The sequence below is a fragment of the Thermobia domestica genome, chromosome 18 (genome assembly GCF_964235325.1).
Source record: "Thermobia domestica chromosome 18, izTheDome1.hap1.1, whole genome shotgun sequence".
NCBI lineage: Eukaryota > Metazoa > Arthropoda > Insecta > Zygentoma > Lepismatidae > Thermobia > Thermobia domestica.
Window position 1 is genome coordinate 166,508,945 of NC_137471.1, and position 19,842 is coordinate 166,528,786.

General features: G+C 36.7%; 1 protein-coding gene across 6 annotated transcripts in view; it reads right to left on the bottom strand.

Annotated features, from left to right (window-relative positions):
* LOC145675577 (uncharacterized) overlaps window positions 1-19,842 on the bottom strand; it is a 60,428-nt gene that overhangs the window by 21,634 nt on the left and 18,952 nt on the right. For 3 of the 6 annotated variants that reach the window (XM_081746098.1, XM_081746099.1, XM_081746100.1), the window contains one exon: window positions 844-5,290. The exons of the other annotated variants lie outside the window; for them this stretch is intronic. In XM_081746098.1, coding sequence (XP_081602224.1) covers window positions 4,131-5,150 — 1,020 coding nt within the window. In that variant the 5' untranslated portion in view covers window positions 5,151-5,290 and the 3' untranslated portion in view covers window positions 844-4,130. Of the gene's footprint in view, window positions 1-843; window positions 5,291-19,842 lie in introns of those variants that run through there. 6 annotated transcript variants of the gene reach the window in all.

Here is a 19,842-nt window from a genome sequence, read left to right on the forward strand (position 1 = left end):
AAACTTTATCGCGTAACGCTGCTCAACAGTCCTCTACATTTTAATCGTTACGTGACGCTCAAACAGCTAACCACTTCGCAAAACGATTGGCACTCTGTAAAGGCTCAGGGAGAACTAACGAGAAATCAGTCGTTTGCTTAACCCCCTTATAGCAACCGTCGCGACCGGAGACTACCCTTAAAAGAGGGGAATTTACAATCGACAAATTGATTTGCGAGGCTTTTTCTGACTGTCGCGAACGCGTTCGAACGATTAATCACTTAATATTTCAATGTGAATTATTTAATAATAATCGAAATAAATTTCTCAAACAAATTGTCAAACACATGAATACTTTTCTACTTAACGTTAATTTGCTTTTAACATCTATAAATGAAGAGTTTTTACATACCGTCATCCAGTTCATGATTCAAAACAATTTAAACTTCTTATATATTAAAAAAAAAATCTGTTTTAGCTAAAGTATCTTCAATCTATCTTCTTGACGTTCTCCTAAGAATACTGAATTTCAAGGTTGCTATTACAACTGGCTCTATCGAAAAGAGACTAAAAAAACTCAAATCCACTCTATTTATTTCTAAAGAAGAATCCAGTATTTGCAATCAATTCGATCAACACTTATTAATCTGAATCTCAGAACGTAGGCAATCAAGGGTGATATATCTGTGCCTTAAATGAAGGAACCTCGAAAAAGGTTAAGGAAGGAAAGAAAGCGTTGGAAGTTTCATACAGCTTCATGGTTCTTGGATATCAATGATATAATTTGCAAGAGGAAATTACCTCTGTTAAAAAAAAAAAAATACATTTGTAAAAAATAAATATAAATAAATAAATGTTCCATATTTACAAATTTATTTTATTGCCATGTTTGATATAAATTACACAAACAACAAATTGTACAAATATTTTATATAATTATATATATTATTTATAAATACAGCAGAAAAAAACTGGATCAGGGTTTTCAGCTCCTTAACAGGCTTATACTTAAGGAATGTAAGCTACCCTATTTTCCTCTGTTTTATGAGATTACACGACTCACGCAACTTAATATATTGGTGTACTTCACACCATAGAATTTAGAATGTATTTCAAAAGTTCGTCAAAAAGCACTTATTTCATGAGGAGTAAAATTTTAATATGTTTGTCGAATGGATGTTAAAGAACAAACAAATATTGGTATTACCTGCTGAAGAACAACCAATACTACTTTATACTTTAAGCTTAATTATCTTTGATCACAGTAAGAATGGTAGTGTATCACTATACTTATCACAGTATTTAAAAGATCGTTATATTCATTATATTAAAGCAGCACAAGGTACGGCTTGAAACTTAATATAAGTCATTATTTTATTACATCTCACAAAAATGTGTTTATTCACAAAGTGTAAGCATACTAGAGGAAGTCACAAATCCATGTATGTGGGTGGGGGTGGGGGGCTTTCTTCTAATAAATTTCTTTATCGAATGCTAACTTTAACGTGTGTAACAAACCTAAACATCGAGGGATATAATCGGATCTGTCTTAAAGACCAAGAGACCAACATATAATATGCATGGTATTGGCAGTGTTGTACTGAGGCGGATGAAACGTTGAAGAAATGAGATTCGATAGTATTCTTTTATAGAATTCCTTTAAAACAGACGGTTGCAGCTAGATATTTATGGTATTGAAAGAGGGGGAACACACACATGTCACACAAATGGTTTCAGTCTACGACTTCGGCCAAAGTAAGTTGAGCTATTCAACAGGATCATCGTCTTTCAATGTAATTCTATGACATGTACCAGAGTATTGTTAAAACAGGGGTGCCCACAAAGGGGGGCTATGACGCAAACTGCGTCATTGAAATATTTGGGGGGGGTAAAAATCTATATAAATATGTTTGAGAGGGTGTAAAAATTAATCGGAAAGATTTTTTTATTCATGGAAGAACACCTACGGATAGACAATTGAGGGGGGGTGCGTCATGGACATGAGGGGAGGTGGTCACCACTGGTTAAAAGAAGTTGGAACTTCATATTTCATGGCCTATTTTACAACCTTTAAAGGACATTCCACTGTTTGATAGGTTGAGAACTAAACCATGATGGGTTTGAGGCTATAGAACAAATATATAATATTGACTAGATATGAAAAGTTGATACTTCTATTACACCTAAACACTAATACCCTATGTCCTTAGTCGGACCACGTGACTCAGTGGTTCAGAGAAGTGGTATGAGTATAAAGCAAAGGTCTAAACTTGGTGCAGTGTGGTTTTTACACCAATGTATTGGAAACTACAATTCGCTGATAGAGTTGAGGACAGTCAAGTCTATTCAGATCTATTACTGTTGATCCATGTTGTTTCGTGTTAAAGCACATAATGGGAATCGATCATCGAAATAATAGTTCTATGTAGTAAACAATACAGCAACCATGTATTCAGCAGTGATAAAGAATCACGTTATTACTTAACCTTTTTAAAGTTTATGATAATCTTTGTTACCATAACGTAGAATTGTCTTTGACCGCGTATCTAGGTCCTATAACAGGCATTTAAGCCGGCTATTATTATTATTATTATTATTATTATTATTGGACAAGTCAAGCATGGACCAAAGAACACCCCAGATGCGTTTTGGAACCGGACAGACAAATTGGCGGTGCCAAGTGGGGACGGAGGGGCGTGACTTTTTTCCTTCATTAAAAATTTTTCACGTCCTTCATTTTTAAGATATCACATTGAAATTTTGCGTACGGATTGTGTGCACCTTTGACTTATTTTTTAGATCCCTACGTGAACGCAGGCCCGAGGGGTGAAAATATTCCGAGGGGGTGATTTTTTCTGAAAAATTTCCGGTTTGATCCATGATCCTAGGCCAAATAGTAATGACGCAGTCAATTTTTAGTATATATATATATATATATATATATATATATATATATATATATATATATATATATAGATGGGTCACCTTCAAATTAAAAAAAAAATCTGCCCTTTGTTTTCAAGATATCATATTGAAATTTTGCACACGCATTGTGTACATAACTACGTATTTTTCAAGAGAGTTTCAGATCCCTACGTGAACCCAGTCCTGGGCCAGAGGGGAAAATTTTTTGAAAAATATTTCTTTCGAAAAAAAAAACGGTTTTGCCCGATTTTCACGGTTCTGGTGTATAATACGAACAAGCGAGTGGCACCGTTAGAAAGGATGCTCTACTCTGAAACAAATGAGGTTCGAACCAGGATCCCAAAATAAATAGTAAGGAAGCACTAGCTGTTTGACTGAAAGTCTAGAATTTACCTCAGGAAGTGGAAATTCCAAAAGGGTTAACTAGCCATTAAATTAACCTCTACTGTTGTTTGACATTAGCAAATTTACTAATACAAATTAATTTAAAGGGAAAAAAACCTAGTCCAAGATATTTGGCGTCCAAACCGCGCGACAGTTTGAGCAGTAACAGAGGATCATTCATGGTTTATACTTCGTTGGAAACGCCAATGCTTAAAATAGGACACTCTACAAGTTTGTTATCCAAAATGACATGAAGTTGTGACTCACCTTAGTAAAGCAGATTACAGGCACAAATTCAGATTAAAGATTTTTAATACAAACATACTGAAAATCCTAATCTCAGTATTAAATATTTAGTGCCGTGCCGTGGGAGGGAGAGGAAACAAGCAGGGTGACGGCTTCGGGCGCCGAAGTAAGAGGGGCGCAAAATTCAGGAGGAAAAAAGAAAAGATATATATAAAATGGAAGAGAAGAAGTAATAAAATGTGCTTAAAATCAAGGAAGAGCAGGGTTTATTTTTATATTTTTTCTTACACTTCGCGCCAATCATGGTGGCGCTTTGCGACTAGTCTGTCGACCTCACTCATATGTACGGGGACGCCATCGTATACTCTCGCCCCAGGTGCTGATTTTTCACGGCACGGCACTATGAATACTGACATTTAAGAGATGTTTCCTCCACTAAAGACTATAAAATACGCTTGTTCACAACTGAAAGTGACTTAAAAGTTCAATAAAAATATATTAAATATATGCTAGATCTGGTAACAGCCTGATATCACATATGCCACAAAATAAGTAAAGAAAAAATATACATTGTGCAGACCTATATAGGTTTACAATCAGCAATTGATCAAAGAATTTTCTTTCTCTCCTGTTATTATCACAACGTTATTAGTTACACGAGAAATGATTGACGAATAATCATCTTTCTTTAATGTTACTTTCCACATGTTTTCTAGGATTATTTCTGCTGTTCTATCAACATCACTCCAATCAAGATCTTCACCCCAAACTTTATCACAATCAAGAATAAATATGTACACAGCACGTTTAAAAGGAGCATAGAAGTTGTCACACAAGCCATGAAACAACATAGCTCTATCCCCAGGAATACGTTCGAAATTACTGACTACCAATGCATTATGATGTTCAAAATACTTTTCTATCCTACGAAATGTATCTTCAACAGCAGATTGTACAATAGTATCTGCGTCTAATATTAGGGGATCTGAAACAGTATCGTTCATGATAGCTGCAACATTCGACGCTGTACGTTTTGCGATACACAAACTAACACGTGCATTTCTTTTATGAAGAAACATGAGAACGGATGGTTGGTCCGGTTCGTCGACTAGTATTGAGTTCACTGTGGATACAATGTTTATCCACAACGCTTTCCGCTGTGCTGGAAAAGTGTTCTGCATTTCCTTAACGATTTTCCTAAACCTTCTCTGCTCGAAGACCCAATCAACTTTTCTGCATTCTTTTGTCTTCCTATCTAAGTCCATCAATCTTGGGCAAAAACGTTGGAAATCAAATCCGAATACATTTCCACTGGTAATATGCGTAGAATCTCTAACACAATATCGGTCATTTTCTTTCGCCACTTGTTTCAGTCTAACTTCACCATTCAAAAGCAGAAAACATTGTTCACCTTTTAGATAATCAAACTCTATTTCGTACAATTTATTCTGAAATTTATAACGATGCATTTCACTATTTCCCTCAGAGCTACCTGGTACTAAAACTGACGTAACTGAAAATACTACAAGTGTAGAAAACATAATTTGACTTAAAGAACCTGTTTGTATATTATTTAGTTTCCAATCTTTACGCTCATTCATCTTAAAAATCCACATCCTTTGCTCAATAGAAAATGAGTTCTCATGCACTATCAGTAAGGAAAAAGTATACTGATGACCAAAAACTAATGATCTTCTACAGAAACAGCAGGCACGCCAGGAAAGTTGAGGTATTCTTAGGCTTTCCAAACATTTGTCTGAAAGTGGAACAGAAAAATATCTTAGAATTTTGTGATATACAGAGTATTTTTAACGAAATTTTACAGAAACTGAGAAGCTTTAAGAAGAAAATATACTATTGTTAGACTACAAAATTAATAAAGAAGAATACTATCGGGTGATTGCAAAGAAAAATTATGAAGAAAATACACCGTAACTTAAAGGTCAACACGGTAAGAGGTTTTAACACCAATATCTGAACAATCAATATACAGTAAAGCCTGTCAAGTTGGCCACTTGCTCATCTTAGCCTGGTTCGTCTTGAACTTGCATTTTTCCATCAGACATTCGTTGCTTATTACTCTGCAAGTTGGCCACCTGTCTATCTTGGAAGCTGGCCGCATTGAAGCAATGTTTACCCTATGATGATAATGATAAATTTAGCTGCGTATCTTAGCAATGCAAAATACCGTTTTGTTATTTTTCTTAACTCTTTTGTATTACCATATGAGTGGCAGATGTTCTGTATTTGTGACTGTACACAAAGAAGTATGAATTTCCACTATTTGTACTTGGAGATCAATGGCCAGAACACTATCCTCAAAAAGGGGTAGTGAAGGAAGATATGAATAAGAAAAAGCACGTTCAAGAATTCAAGGAATTCAAGTTGTACACTGTTTTGGTAAAACCATTAGCTACATCGGCTCCTTTCATCAGTGGGGAGCTTTAGTAATTCCGGAAAAAAAAATCTCAAAGTTAACCCTCGAGAACTCGCAGCGCGGTCTTTTCGACCGCACCTATAAATATTCTTTGATTTTGTTTAGTGACTTTGAGCAAACTTCCCCTCACCCCCCCCCCTCTAATCCTTCCCCAGACTGTATTGTTCCAACACACCACCGCTTTTGGCAAATATACAATTCATTTAAAATTATGTAATTCATTCCTTAACGCCAAATTTTACAGAGCGGTCGTTTCGACCGCGTGCGAGTTCTCGCGTGACGGTCTGTGCGCGAGTGCTGAAGGGTTAAAACTAACCATCTCAATTGTCAACTATTGGCACTTGACGGCTTGTCGAAAGGTAGCAGAGGTTTTGAGATATAAATTCCCTTAAAATTTTGTCAAAACAATTTTTGCTACGAGGGAAACACTTGTAGCTCATTAACAAGAGGCAGACGATACTATACAAGAACTACAAAATTAGAAGTCTGCATATGTGCCAAAAAGAAGAAAAGAAATATGTCTAGAATGAACCTATTCCATTCTAAAAGTACTAGAAATCCTATTCTAAAAATACATCAATCACTTATTTTCTGTAAGTTGGCCACTTTTCAATGGAACCGATGGTGGCCAACATGGACAGGTTTCACTGTATAAAATTCCGAAAATCTTTCTCCCGAAGGAAAGATGTGAAAATGACTTAAGTGAAAATAATCTGACAGGCTATGCTACATACACTAAAGAAATATCACAATGCGTTTTGTATCATTAAAGAGCATAATTCTAGGTCAAATAATGATGAAGACAGCTTGACATTTCTTACCAATTATTATTTTATCCAATAACAGTACAATATAAATCACGTAGTATGGATGTTCATATTTGGTTAGAGCGACGAGACAGAGCAACAGTGTTCGAAAACAAAGATTCACACATGTGTTGATTATTAGACGCAAACTGTGTTTCAAAACTTTTTGCCATGTTACAGTGAATGAAGAGAAAACGTGCTTAAATTTGATATATTGCAGAAAACATTAAAAGTAGTTTTCAAATAATGAAAAAGTTAATTTTTAAGAATGAATGAATGAGAAGAGAAAAATCAAATACACAAAAAGAACTCCTGTCGATGCCCACAGTGCAATCATTCACATGGAGACGAATTACGAACCCCCCTCGGACATGCTCATTATACCTTGTACTACTAATTATCCATAAAAAAATATTGACTCGTATGGATGGTTTTTACATTATACTTTTTTTAAAGGTATATACTCAAGGTGCAATGATTCACAAAATTGACACACAGCACGTCATCCAGTTTCTGAATTTCCAGGGAAAACGACCAAAAGAAATTTACTAGCAGATGAAAGCAGTCTATGGGAATGATACTCCATCCTATGAGATGCTATCCAAGTGGAAACGGCAATGTCAAACTGGACACCCCAAGTTCAGATGCCCCTAGATGCGGGAGATCATCTATCACAGATGATGTCGTCATAATAAGGAAAGTGGAGATCATACTGGAAGTTAGGACGATACCGCGGAAAGAACTGACACTGAAATAGTTATGAATCTGTCTGGAATATAATTCATAATAAGCTACATGTTCAGAAAGTATCCGTATGGTGAACGATACGGCTGCTAAATAGTTTCCCGAACAGTATTCGAGAGTGTATGTCAAAGGAAATGTTAGATCGCTGTAAGCGTGATGAAGAGAACTTTTTCCGATGACTACAATGGATGAAAGTTCGGCTTACCTTTATAATCCTAAAACCAAAAAAAATTAACATGTGAAAACTTCCCTCCTCCCGTTTTAATAACGCAACGCAAAAGTCCAAAAGTTACGCTGTCCATTTTCTAGGACTGTGACGGAATCACCATGACAAACTACCAGTACTCAATTATTCTCATCTCGTAGCTCCCCTACGAGAGGAACTGTACCGGTAACCGTCGAGAAATGCTGAGCAACTGAGTGTTTCTGTTGGTATGCAATGCACTGCTCGTTCTACCAACCGATCCACAGCGAAGGCGATGCTATTAGGATATGATATCTTGCCCCAACTTTCTTATTTACTGGACTCAGCACTAAGTAAATTATTTCTTTTTTTCCAGAAATGAAGAACACCATTTTTTCAGTACATATGTCATCTGAAGTAGAAATGTGGTTTCAATTTGTGTATTACCGTTAGCAAATAGCAATAGTTTATATATATTGGGTGTTGCAAAATAAGTGTTACAACTCTTGGGAGGTGACTCCTGCCACTGAGACAAGAAAAAAAGTTCTCTTCAACTTTCTGCTATCGGACATAGTTTCAGATCTACAAGGTGCCGAAAGCGTGGGAAAATGACTTTCGGACGCCAATAGTTCGGAAACTACCCAACATAAAGAGGGCGGGTAAAAAATTCACTGAAGAAGTCATACCTGCTCTATTGAATTTTGTATGTTTCACAATCCTACTGTGCACGCGCAAGGGATTCCCCAAAGGAACGTGGGGAGTCCCGGATAATCTGCCAAATGAAACTTGGTCTAAATGGATATAAATTGCTAGGCTTTCTACCAGGTAACAATAATTTGTTTGTATTAAGTCGATATCTGGAACAAATACAAAATGGCGGACACCTTCATGCTCGTTGTGTGTGGTTGCATAATCGCCAGGTACAGATGCTGGCCAACAGTGACCTGAGTATTAAGTGTACCGAATTTGTACTCAAATGCTCTAGAAAGACATCTGGAGTGTCGGTAGAGCATAACAGATGAAGCAGGGTGATTCACATGTGTGGAAACACTTAATGAAAAATGCCCAGAAATGCATTCATACTCAGTAAACGTGAGTTGAAAGCGTCAGAAATGTAAGGAATAGTATCAAGAACATGAAAGCCATTGCCAATTCACCAATAATATTTCTTCAAACCGATGCAATATGATGTACACGGTTGAATACCAATAAGGATGCAACAACTGAGGCCAAGTTCAAATTGTGCAATTCTACTCACTAAGAAACTGGGTAAACTAAAGGAATGTCACTAGTGGGATCGCATGATCGATATTGAAATGTGGCCAATGTGTGTGTTGATATCAACATGTAGCTAATGAACAAATGTCAACATGTCCCACTACTGCTGGGACATCATCCCACGTGCGAAAAATAGGAAAATAACTACTCGGGTCTTGAATCTGAGGCCATGGGTTCCCAGTAGGATTGGAAACTGCGACCACGCGAGCAAAAGCAAGCGCTCTAGCCCTGAGGTTCGAAGGAGCCTCACTTTCTCTGTATTCATTTCTTTGAGGAGTACCCACTTTGTTTGGCAAGCGCTCTTGTACAGCCTCCCGACATACTTGTGTGTTTCGTTTTGTTACTCCTACTGCACAGTTGTAAACAATCAGAGCTTTAAGACGTTTCTTCCTATTTCTCATGTCGTTTTATTTTTCATATGTATGGTGTTCCAGCTGTAGTGTTAAATGTGCCAAAACCGGTTCATTTTCGTCTTTGTCTTGGCATGTGCACTGTGTGTAAGATACGAATTTCTGGAAGTATTTTCCTATATTTTGAGTACGTCATATATCTCAGAAGACGTGGGACATGATACAAGTTTGTTATTTTCACGCTCTATCAGAATTTGAACCATGCATTAAGATATTTCGTTTCATATGTGTCGACTGTGGGACAATGTCCCAAACAAAGAGGGACATTGATACAATCGTGTTCTAGTTACCTTCTACCAAAAGGTGCACCAGATATAATAGCAGAATGTACAACGTTACTTTCCTAGTTTTCGCACGTGAGACGGTGTCCCAGCAGTAGTGCGACATGTTGACATTTGTCCATTAGCTAGATGTTGATATCAACACACACATCGGCCACATTTCAATATCGATCATGCGATCCCACTAGTGGCATTCCTTTAGTTTTCCCAGTTTCTTAGTGAGTAGAATTGCACAATTTAAACTTGGCCTCATTGTTGCATCCTTATTGGTATGCAACCGTGTACATCATATTGGGTGATATCAATAAAAATAAGTAACTACTCCTGAGAAGTCCTGCTCGAGAATCGGAGTAACTACAGCTGGAGTAATCTCCTCCCTCAATTTCGTATCAATAAAACAAGCCACTACTCAGGTCTAGTCTGCTCCAGATTTATGAACGTTTACTCGCGCTTCCTCTGCACGTAGCACTGAGTCGTATCAATAAAAGAAGTGATTACTCATTTCTCCCATTCATCGTGCAGTCATTTCGTTGTTTTTAACCTATGGCGTTGTATCTTAAAAGCCATGAAACGGGCAAGTAGCAACGATAGCTTCAATCAAAGTGCATTTGTGGATATTGTAAAAGAGTTTCTAGTGGTACTTTCAAAGTCACAGCTACCAGAAAGTAAACGAAGGAATGCCGAAACTTTGAAGGTAATTACAGTGAAATGCAACGAAATATCAAATACATCTACGACTGAGACACAAATTCAAAAGAGAATCTTTAATATTCGAGCGAGAATAAAACAAAAATAAAAAGAAAAAATAAAAAAACGGGAAAGAAGAAAGTAATACTGAAACCATGGGAATGAACCTATTTGAGCTGATGGATGTTGATTGGAATCCAGCAATATCAAGATTAACACGACAAGCGCATATCACGTGTTGTCCAAGGTCTTTGTAGATTGTTTGGCTTTAGTCACGCCAACCACGTCATAAATCACGTCCATCTGATTGCGTTTTCCACACCATACGTGTCCCCTTTCGCCTTGACATAAACAAAATACATTCTCATGTATACACCCTTTCTATCAACGTTGAGTTGAGTTGATTATTAGTTTAACGTCCTTTTCAGTAGCGTGCCTATATGAGACAGAACCCACTGATTAACGTGGAATCCAAACCACATTAGCTCCTGTCGGGAATCGAACGCGGGTCTCCTATGCCAAAGGCATGTACGCTAACCACTTAGCCACGAAATAGCTCTTCCTATTAACGTATTACTCTCCAGAATACTAGGTTTCTTTAATGCCACTTGTATATAGTCAAGTGCTCCGATAGCACCCGGAAATGTATATTGTTCTTGCCACTCTGCCTTTGCTGTTTGTATATTACGCACACTTCCGGAAACAATCCATTTTCAGGTAGTCATAGACAGTACTTTGAGCCACACCAGAATCCCCTGACATTCCGACCTGGAATCCCGGATCACTCACGTAACGCAAGAAAACCAAGGGCACCGATTTCTCTGTAAATTTGGGGGGGGGGGGGGCATTCAGATGCAGAAGGTATATATATCAGGATTTTAAGACAAATTGCACTCGAATTATGCCAAATATTGTATATTCATAAATACAATAGGGGACTCACATGAGCTTTGGGGAGCCCGGGCCCCCACAATATTGGCGCATTTGAAGAAAACCCGCATCTTTTCATCATTACGTAGTCCACCACCCCGAATTTCGGTTGATTCTCCTTTAAAAATGTTGTATTAATCACTACATTTTCTTTCATAAACTTATAATGCTTTTTGTAATCTCCATTTCCAACATTTCTATGCAGTTTATAAGTTTTTCTACGTAGTAAAACAATCATATACTCTGCCATATTTCGCACGGAGTCACCTATTTAGCTTGCTCCACAAATTTGGAGAAGTTACTAGCATCACAGAGGAGTCTTTGATTTTTATTGATATCAAACGCGGAGTAGTTACTCGGCTCGAGAATAGAGGTGTGGTTACTTCAAAAGGGCGGGACTTCTCCGAGGTCAGCCGAGACGACTAGTGCTCAGTTCTCTTTTTATTGATACCAATGCGAGTAATTACTTCAAAATTGGGTTTGAAGAAATATTATTGGTGAATTGGCAATGGCTTTCATGTTCTTGATACTATTCCTTACATTTCTGACGCTTTCAACTCACGTTTACTGAGTATGAATGCATTTCTGGGCATTTTTCATTAAGTGTTTCCACACATGTGAATCACCCTGCTTCATCTGTTATGCTCTACCGACACTCCAGATGTCTTTCTAGAGCATTTGAGTACAAATTCGGTACACTTAATACTCAGGTCACTGTTGGCCAGCATCTGTACCTGGCGATTATGCAACCACACACAACGAGCATGAAGGTGTCCGCCATTTTGTATTTGTTCCAGATATCGACTTAATACAAACAAATTATTGTTACCTGGTAGAAAGCCTAGCAATTTATATCCATTTAGACCAAGTTTCATTTGGCAGATTATCCGGGACTCCCTACGTTCCATTGGGGAATCCCTTGCGCGTGCACAGTAGGATTGTGAAACATACAAAATTCAATAGAGCAGGTATGACTTCTTCAGTGAATTTTTTACCCGCCCTCTTTATGTTGGATAGTTTCTGAACTATTGGCGTCCGAAAGTCATTTTCCCACGCTTTCGGCACCTTGTAGATCTGAAACTATGTCCGATAGCAGAAAGTTGAAGAGAACTTTTTTTCTTTTGTCTCAGTGGCAGGAGTCACCTCCCAAGAGTTGTAACACTTATTTTGCAACACCCGATATATATATATATATATATATATATATATATATATATATTGCTATACAATATAGAAATAAACAGAATCTCTGTTCCAGTCCCAGTAGAATAAAAACTGTCAATTATCACTGACAACGAACGACATACGATGTATAATCGTTGAACGTTAAACTATATTCTCTCAGTTCATAAATAAAAAGCTTCATCCTTCGCCTCACGTTTCTTTATTTTGTGAGACAGACCACTGCTGCCTTAAAATCCACAATTACATTCATGTTTAACTTAACGGCTATCTTTATTTGTTTGCCTCGGATTCGTTCACGTACATTATATTGTCTATACATTGCGTATCTTGATGCAATACATGGTAATGTATGAATTTTCCATCCTGTGCTCAAAGATCATCCGACCTTAATATTTTATCATTATTTCATGACTTCTTTAACAACCTTGTTATGTCATGAAATTGTAATGGACATAGTCTACAATTTGTGGGTAGTCTTATCTAAACATGCATAAACATGAAGTACACAATGGGATATACGTGGGTAGTCCCAGAAGTACCTGACCTGACGTATAGCTGGTGGTTGTTGTTTGAAAAACATTACTAAGTCGAAAGTACCAGCCTTATAAAACTTAAATTTTACGTTTGAAGTCGTTACGTTATTTAGTATTTGTTTAGCAGCCATCAATAATGAACACTCTCAGTAAATCTGTGAATATGAAAGAAAGAAAAAAAGTAATCGTTGTGTGATACAATACTTTCATTTAAAAAGTCTCAGTCCAACCAATGTCAATGTTGCGTTAGATTCTATTCTGGAGGGGTCTGCTCCTTTGTTTACAACAGTAAAATATTGGGAAGCAGAGTTTAAAGCACAGTTTGTACGAGCTGTAAAGACGAACATAGCAGTGTTCGACCAAATGAAGCGACCACGCCAAATATGGTAAAGAAAATCCACAAAATGGCCGTATTGGATGACCGTCAACTGAAAGTGCATGAGTTAGAAGACATGGTAAGCACTTCAACAAGTGCTGTACATCGCATATTGACTAAAAATCTGGACATGGAAAAGCTGTGCGCGAGATGGGTGCCGCGTTTGTTACAACGGAACAAAAACAGCGTCGTGGGACGTTTCAATTGAATGTTTTGCGAAGTTGCTCAGCAATAAAGCCGAGCTTTTGCGCCGATTCATAACCATGGATGAAACACGGATCCCTCACTTTACACTTGAGATGAAGGAAAGGTCAAAATAATGAACTGGAAGGGAAGAATCGGCTCCAAAGAAGGCAAAGACAGTTCCATCTGCTGACAATGTCATGGCGTCAGCTTTTTGGGATCCGCGTTGGATATGTTTCATTAGTTATCTTCAAAAAGGAAAAACAATCAACGGCGAGTATTATGCAAACTTATTACAGCATTTGAGTAGTGAAATCAAGAAAAAACGAACCCATTTGGCGAAAAAGAAAGTGTTATGCCATGAAGACAATGCATCCATTATTGAGTTGGCTGACATCACCAAGTTACAGTTCGAATTGCTTCCTCACGCACCCTATTCGCTAGTCAGCCTCGTCAGATTATTTTCTCTTTCCAAACATGAAAAAATGACTCAGGCTAAAAGATTTGTCAAAAATGAAAATGTGGATTGATTTTATTTTGAATTTAGAGTCCGTTGAGCACGAGGCTATATGAAATGTGAAACTACAATTTAAACGTGGAATTCGAACCACATGAGCTCCCGCCGGGAATAGGACCCAGATCTCCCATGCCAAAGGCGCGTACACTAACCGCTTAGCCATGAGGGAACTCAATGGAGATGTGGGGTGGTCTGCGGTTAATGGCTATTTTGAGGAGCTCGACGGTTCACACTATAAACAGGGTATCGAAGTTATTGCATATAGCTGGGAAAGGTGTATCGAGCTGAGCTTTGCCTTTTTTTTTCTTCCTTTGTTAGGTGGGGTACTTTTGGGACTACCTTCGTAGCTCTCGATTTATGCGAATCGCACTCTTCACTCGCAGGTCTTCTACATGAACTAGTGAGGAAAAACAATATTATTTAATGAGAAATAGTCCCGTGGCAAAGTGAGTGGTACATAGGAAAGTGATTTTTTTTTTTTTTAAATGTTCGGTGGTTCGAATCCATTTCAATAATCTAATATTAAAAAAAAAAAAAAAAAAAAAAAAAAGTGGAAGTATGGAAAAGAAATTACTGAAGGTTGGTAGTGTAAAGCTTCAGACAAGTTAGGAAAAACATTTGATAATAAAATAATCTATAGCAAGAAATCTATTTTATGCCCAAACGAATCACCTACGTCACTTCCTCGGTTTGAACGCTGTAAACTGAAACAAACTAGACTATAGGATACGTGCTAAATAGTCGATTAAGTTGCTAAGGTCGAACGAAAAACGCGCTAAATCATAAACAGTGTCTGCACAACAGATGAAAAGAAGTGTTTTTTAATAATGAGTATACTCTCTAATGCTGAACTTTTAAAATTGTATATGATTAATGAAGTTATTCTTCTAACAATTTTATTTGTCAGTACATATATTACATAAAACTTACAAGCGGTAGATGTAATAAAATAAATAATTCTGTTTTATAAAAATAATAATAGAAAAGAAGACTCTTTTAACGATATATACATATATTATAATTTAGTTCAACATTGTGAAGTATTAAATACATTTACTTTTTATCCTATAAACGAAAAGATGTATATTATATAGAGTGTTATATAAATGTGTGAGAATATTTTGGGAACAGATCCTCAACATCAAAATAAAAAAAAAAGTTCATATAGACCTGTACTCAATAGTGGATAGTTTCGGAGTTACAGGGTACCGAAAACGTGAAACAAGTGAACTTTCGAAGTTCATAGCTTTAGTACTATGGGATCTATGATAGTCGGGTCAAGACATCACTGAGGAACTGGTATATGAACTATCCAAATATCCATGTTTAAGAATACTCCAGCACTTGCACACCAGTTTTTAGAGCGGTAGGTGGAAAGTAATGAAGTATTCCCAAACAAACTGTCTTACCGAAGGTTCTAAAAGATGGATATTTGGATAATTCACATACAAATTCTTAATGATGTCTTACCCGATACCATCAGTCCTATAGTAGTGGAACTAAGAGGTTTTAAAGTTCACCTGTTTCACATTTTCGGCACCCTATAACTACGAAACTATCAATTTTTGAGTACAGGTCCATATGAACTTTTTTTTTTCTTGTTTTGACCTGAGGAATCTGTTCTTAAAATATTATGACACATTTATGTAACACTATGTATAGCCAGGCACGTAGCCAGGATTTCGCAATAGGGGGGGGGGGGGTCCGTGACGTAATACTGTGGTTATCACACCAGGAGTTCTATCATTCTAAACTATTTTACTGGTAACATACATTCGTTCATTTAGCCGGAATTTCGTAATGGAAGGGGGGTGCGTGACATAAAATACTGTGGTTACAATACCAAGGGATCGATCAATCTAAACTATTTTACTGACAACATGCCCATATTGGTTTGTTAGGACAATAAAACGAGGATATGTTAGTAAGTATTTTAATTAAAAAACTATGAAGAAATCTTGCGTAAAAGAATAGAAAAAGTATTGAAAAAGACATAGTCTTCCGAGGTCATCCGAACTCGGTTCTTCTCGTCTTCCTATTTCTCTTATCTTAGTTTAGTGCCGTCAAGGATAGCAACGAGATCTCTTTCGAGAGTAAAGACATCCTATAAAATGGACTAGTGTTGCCGCAAAATTCAAAATGGTTCATATTATTCGTAATTCTGGGCATTGCTTAAGTTCTACCTGAGAGGCTATCTGACCGAACTGGTTTATCGATCGTCTTTTGTAGTCCATAGGGTTGCCGGCGCAAATCCCGGGGGAATGAGGGGGACATGTCCTCTCCAATCTTGAAACTGGCGGGACTTTTCCCCCCAATAATCCGATTTGAAATGCGTTTTTTTTGGGGAGAAATGTGATGATTTGTGTCCGATTGCCACAAAGGAAAGTAAGATGAAATTGATGTCCCCCCCCCCCCAGAATAAGCCTCAAATCTGCCCGCCTCACAACTTTGAAAGAAACTCTGCTCCCCTGATCCTCCAGAGCATTGTTTTTCAACTTCATAAATATTTTGAACATACTTAAAAATTATGAGAATTGTTTTACCCGTCCCTCCCAATGTTGAAGATAGATTTGCTCCGCTGCATAGGGTTAACATGGAGCTAGATTGAATTCGGAATGTTCCTTTACAATAATATCCAATTTCAACTTGACCCCCCCCCCCCCCGTTTCCTCCACACAAAGATCCTCATAAGAAAGAGTAACCAAACGCTTATTGTAGCTTTATATTTTTGAGGCTGATTCAACTCTTTCTCCTTTCTTTCTGTTTTATCTTTCCTTAATGTTTTTCATTTTTGCATCCAATAGGGGGGGGTCCGGACCCCCCGGACCCACCCCTTGGCTACGTGCCTGGTATAGCTCGCATACTTGTATCCCTAAAGCTTAATACAAGAAAATTATACAGATCAGACTACTATTAATAATAATACTGTAATGGACGAGGGTTTTCGCTGGGTTTCCCATGTCTTACTGCTTCTTTCATTTCATCATTTTGTCCATTTAGTCTAAGCGCTAGCCCATGTCACGTGTGCAGTTATATGTGCCCTCATTTTGACTGCTGGGTGTTACTACCCACTTAAAAGAGAGTTAATTTCGTTCGTTCATGTGATATGGTTCATGGTTGTTTAGTCGCCATATTGGATTCAAGATGGCGGATCATGATCTTTTTTAAACGCTCATAACTCGACCATTTATGGACCGATGCTGATAATCTTTTTTCCAGAAGAAAGAGAAAATTATACTCTATAATTTTGTATTCAGCACTTTTCGAGAAATCTGCACCGTTTTCCCGAAAAAATAGAAAGAGTAGAATTGAAGATAAAATTTTATTCTATTTTCGTAATTTTTTCGAAAATGGTTAATAACTAACCATTTTAATAAGACACGAAAAAGAAACAGAATTTAATAACCTTTAAAAGGGTATACAGCATGCTAGATTTAGTTCAAAATTAGGCTGTATTTTAAAGTAAAACTAATAGTACGTATGATTTTAATTTTTACAAAAATAGCTTTTCCGCCGATTTTACCTTCTAGCAATATATCTGTACTCCAGGCACTAGCCCATCTCACGTGCGAAGTTGTATCTCCCCTAAGTCTTGTTGTGGGGTTTGTTAAACACCTATACGAGTATAAAAACGGTCACTTGATCCAGATCATAAGTCGTTTCATTGCCATATTTAAGAATGAAGCCAAATTACTATATTTTTTGTCTAAGTGTATGTCCGTACCCAGTGGTCCGAAGTTACAGCCTGGTTGCTCACTTTACTCCTTTGTAAAGTATATCTCGTAGTTTTAAATTATAATGTAATTTGAAAAAATGGAACAATGACGTATTTTCAGATACATTTTTTTAAGTGGATTTAAAGAGCAAAAAATATTTTTACAATCAGAAGTATGTACTTCTAAACAAATACGTTGTAGTGGATAATATTGATACAAATTAATAACATAGTGTCAAAAGTTAAAATCAATATTGCATATCTTTCAGAATCGAGATAAAGACAAACATTATTCATAAGGGTTTCTGCATTGGTTCAAAATAGTACTTTTACATTTACAAAAGCCACAGCACAATATTTCCAATTTGTGCTAACACGCCCATTAATTCGCTAACACCTGTATTTCACATGTATATAACATGAAAATTACATTTTTATAAAATGAAAAGCACCTGCCGTCAGATCCTCATGAGGTAACGTATATGGCAACTACATGGAATATGTCGGTTACGTACATGTCTTTCCACTCTCTACATGTTGTTTACACGCATTTTTCTCGTTGCAAGGTTGCAACCCTATCAACATGAAAGCTACCTGTTTACGTGAAATGAACATGCAATGATCTTGAAAAAAAATCGATACCTGTCTCATGCGTTTGAAAGTGTTCCATTTTCAGGCGCGTGTAAAAATATGCTTGTTTATACATGTTTCACAGGCGCCTGTAAACCACCTGGCACATTCCGTGTCAAATCAACAAGTCATCAGACTTGACCATCTCAGATTTTTGTAAAAGTTGGTGCACAGCTTTATTAACAGTAGATGAAAAAATCCCAAACATTACCCCTCTCCTCTCCTCTTTAAAGTGTCCCCATACAGGGTGTTAAAAAATTGCCAAAAAGAGCATTTTTTTGAGTTACAGTGATTATTAAAAATAGTCATAAAATGGTTAATATATACAGTAGAGGCATGAAACGAACACCATTGGAAAGCTTAAAGATTGCTCTACAAGTTATACTATATTGCAGAAAACTGTATAATAAAAAAGAGCACTCCAAAATTAAAATTTGGATTTTGAATTTCACACAGAAATGTCCCTGTGAATTTGTTTAAAATTGTCCTGATTGAAGTTTCGTATGTGTAGTAACACACCACAAAGTTTCATTTTGGGCACCCAATCAGATCCGATTCAAAATTCAACATAAACCAAACACTGCAAACTATTGATCGTGTGAATATCTGGGTTCAGATCGATAACCATTTGCTTGTAACTATTTGCCTAGAGCATCAAAGCAATTTATATTCAACTTCATTTGTTTCTTGATGTATTTATTTGAATTTATACAATTAACCACATTTTGAGTTATTTACACACGTATTACGTTTCCGAATATTATTCAAAATAGAGGTAATTATTCTTGTTGGTAATTATGGACGTTTCTAAATTTATATTGGCTACACTGATACTTGTTATTTTCACTACTTTGTTTCAGGATTACTGTCACACACCATTGAAGTAGGAAAAATAATTTATTGACTAATTTTTTGTGCTGAAAGTGTGTGAAGTGATTGCGAAGACTGCCACTGTGTTTCATAACACATTTGATACAAATACTATGAAAGAGAGGGAAATATATCCCTCTCTTTCATAATAAGTTCTGTAGCAGCAATCCTGAAACACAGGAATAAAAATAACATGTATCAATCTAGCCCTATAAATTTAGAAACATCCATACTGACTAACAAGAATAATGACCTCTATTGAGTAATGTTCGGAAATGTAATACCTGTCTAAGTAACTCGAAAGGTGGATAATTGTTTAAATTCAAATGAATACAGCAAAAAACAAATGGAGTTGATTATAAAATCATTTGATACTTCAGGTAAATAGCTACAAGCAAATGGTTATCGATCTGAATCCAGATATTCACAGGGTCAATATCTTCCAATGTTTGATTTATGTTGAATTTTGAATTGAATCCCATTGAGTGCCCAAATGAAACTTTGTGGTGTTTTAGTACACATGCGAGACTACAATCAGGAGA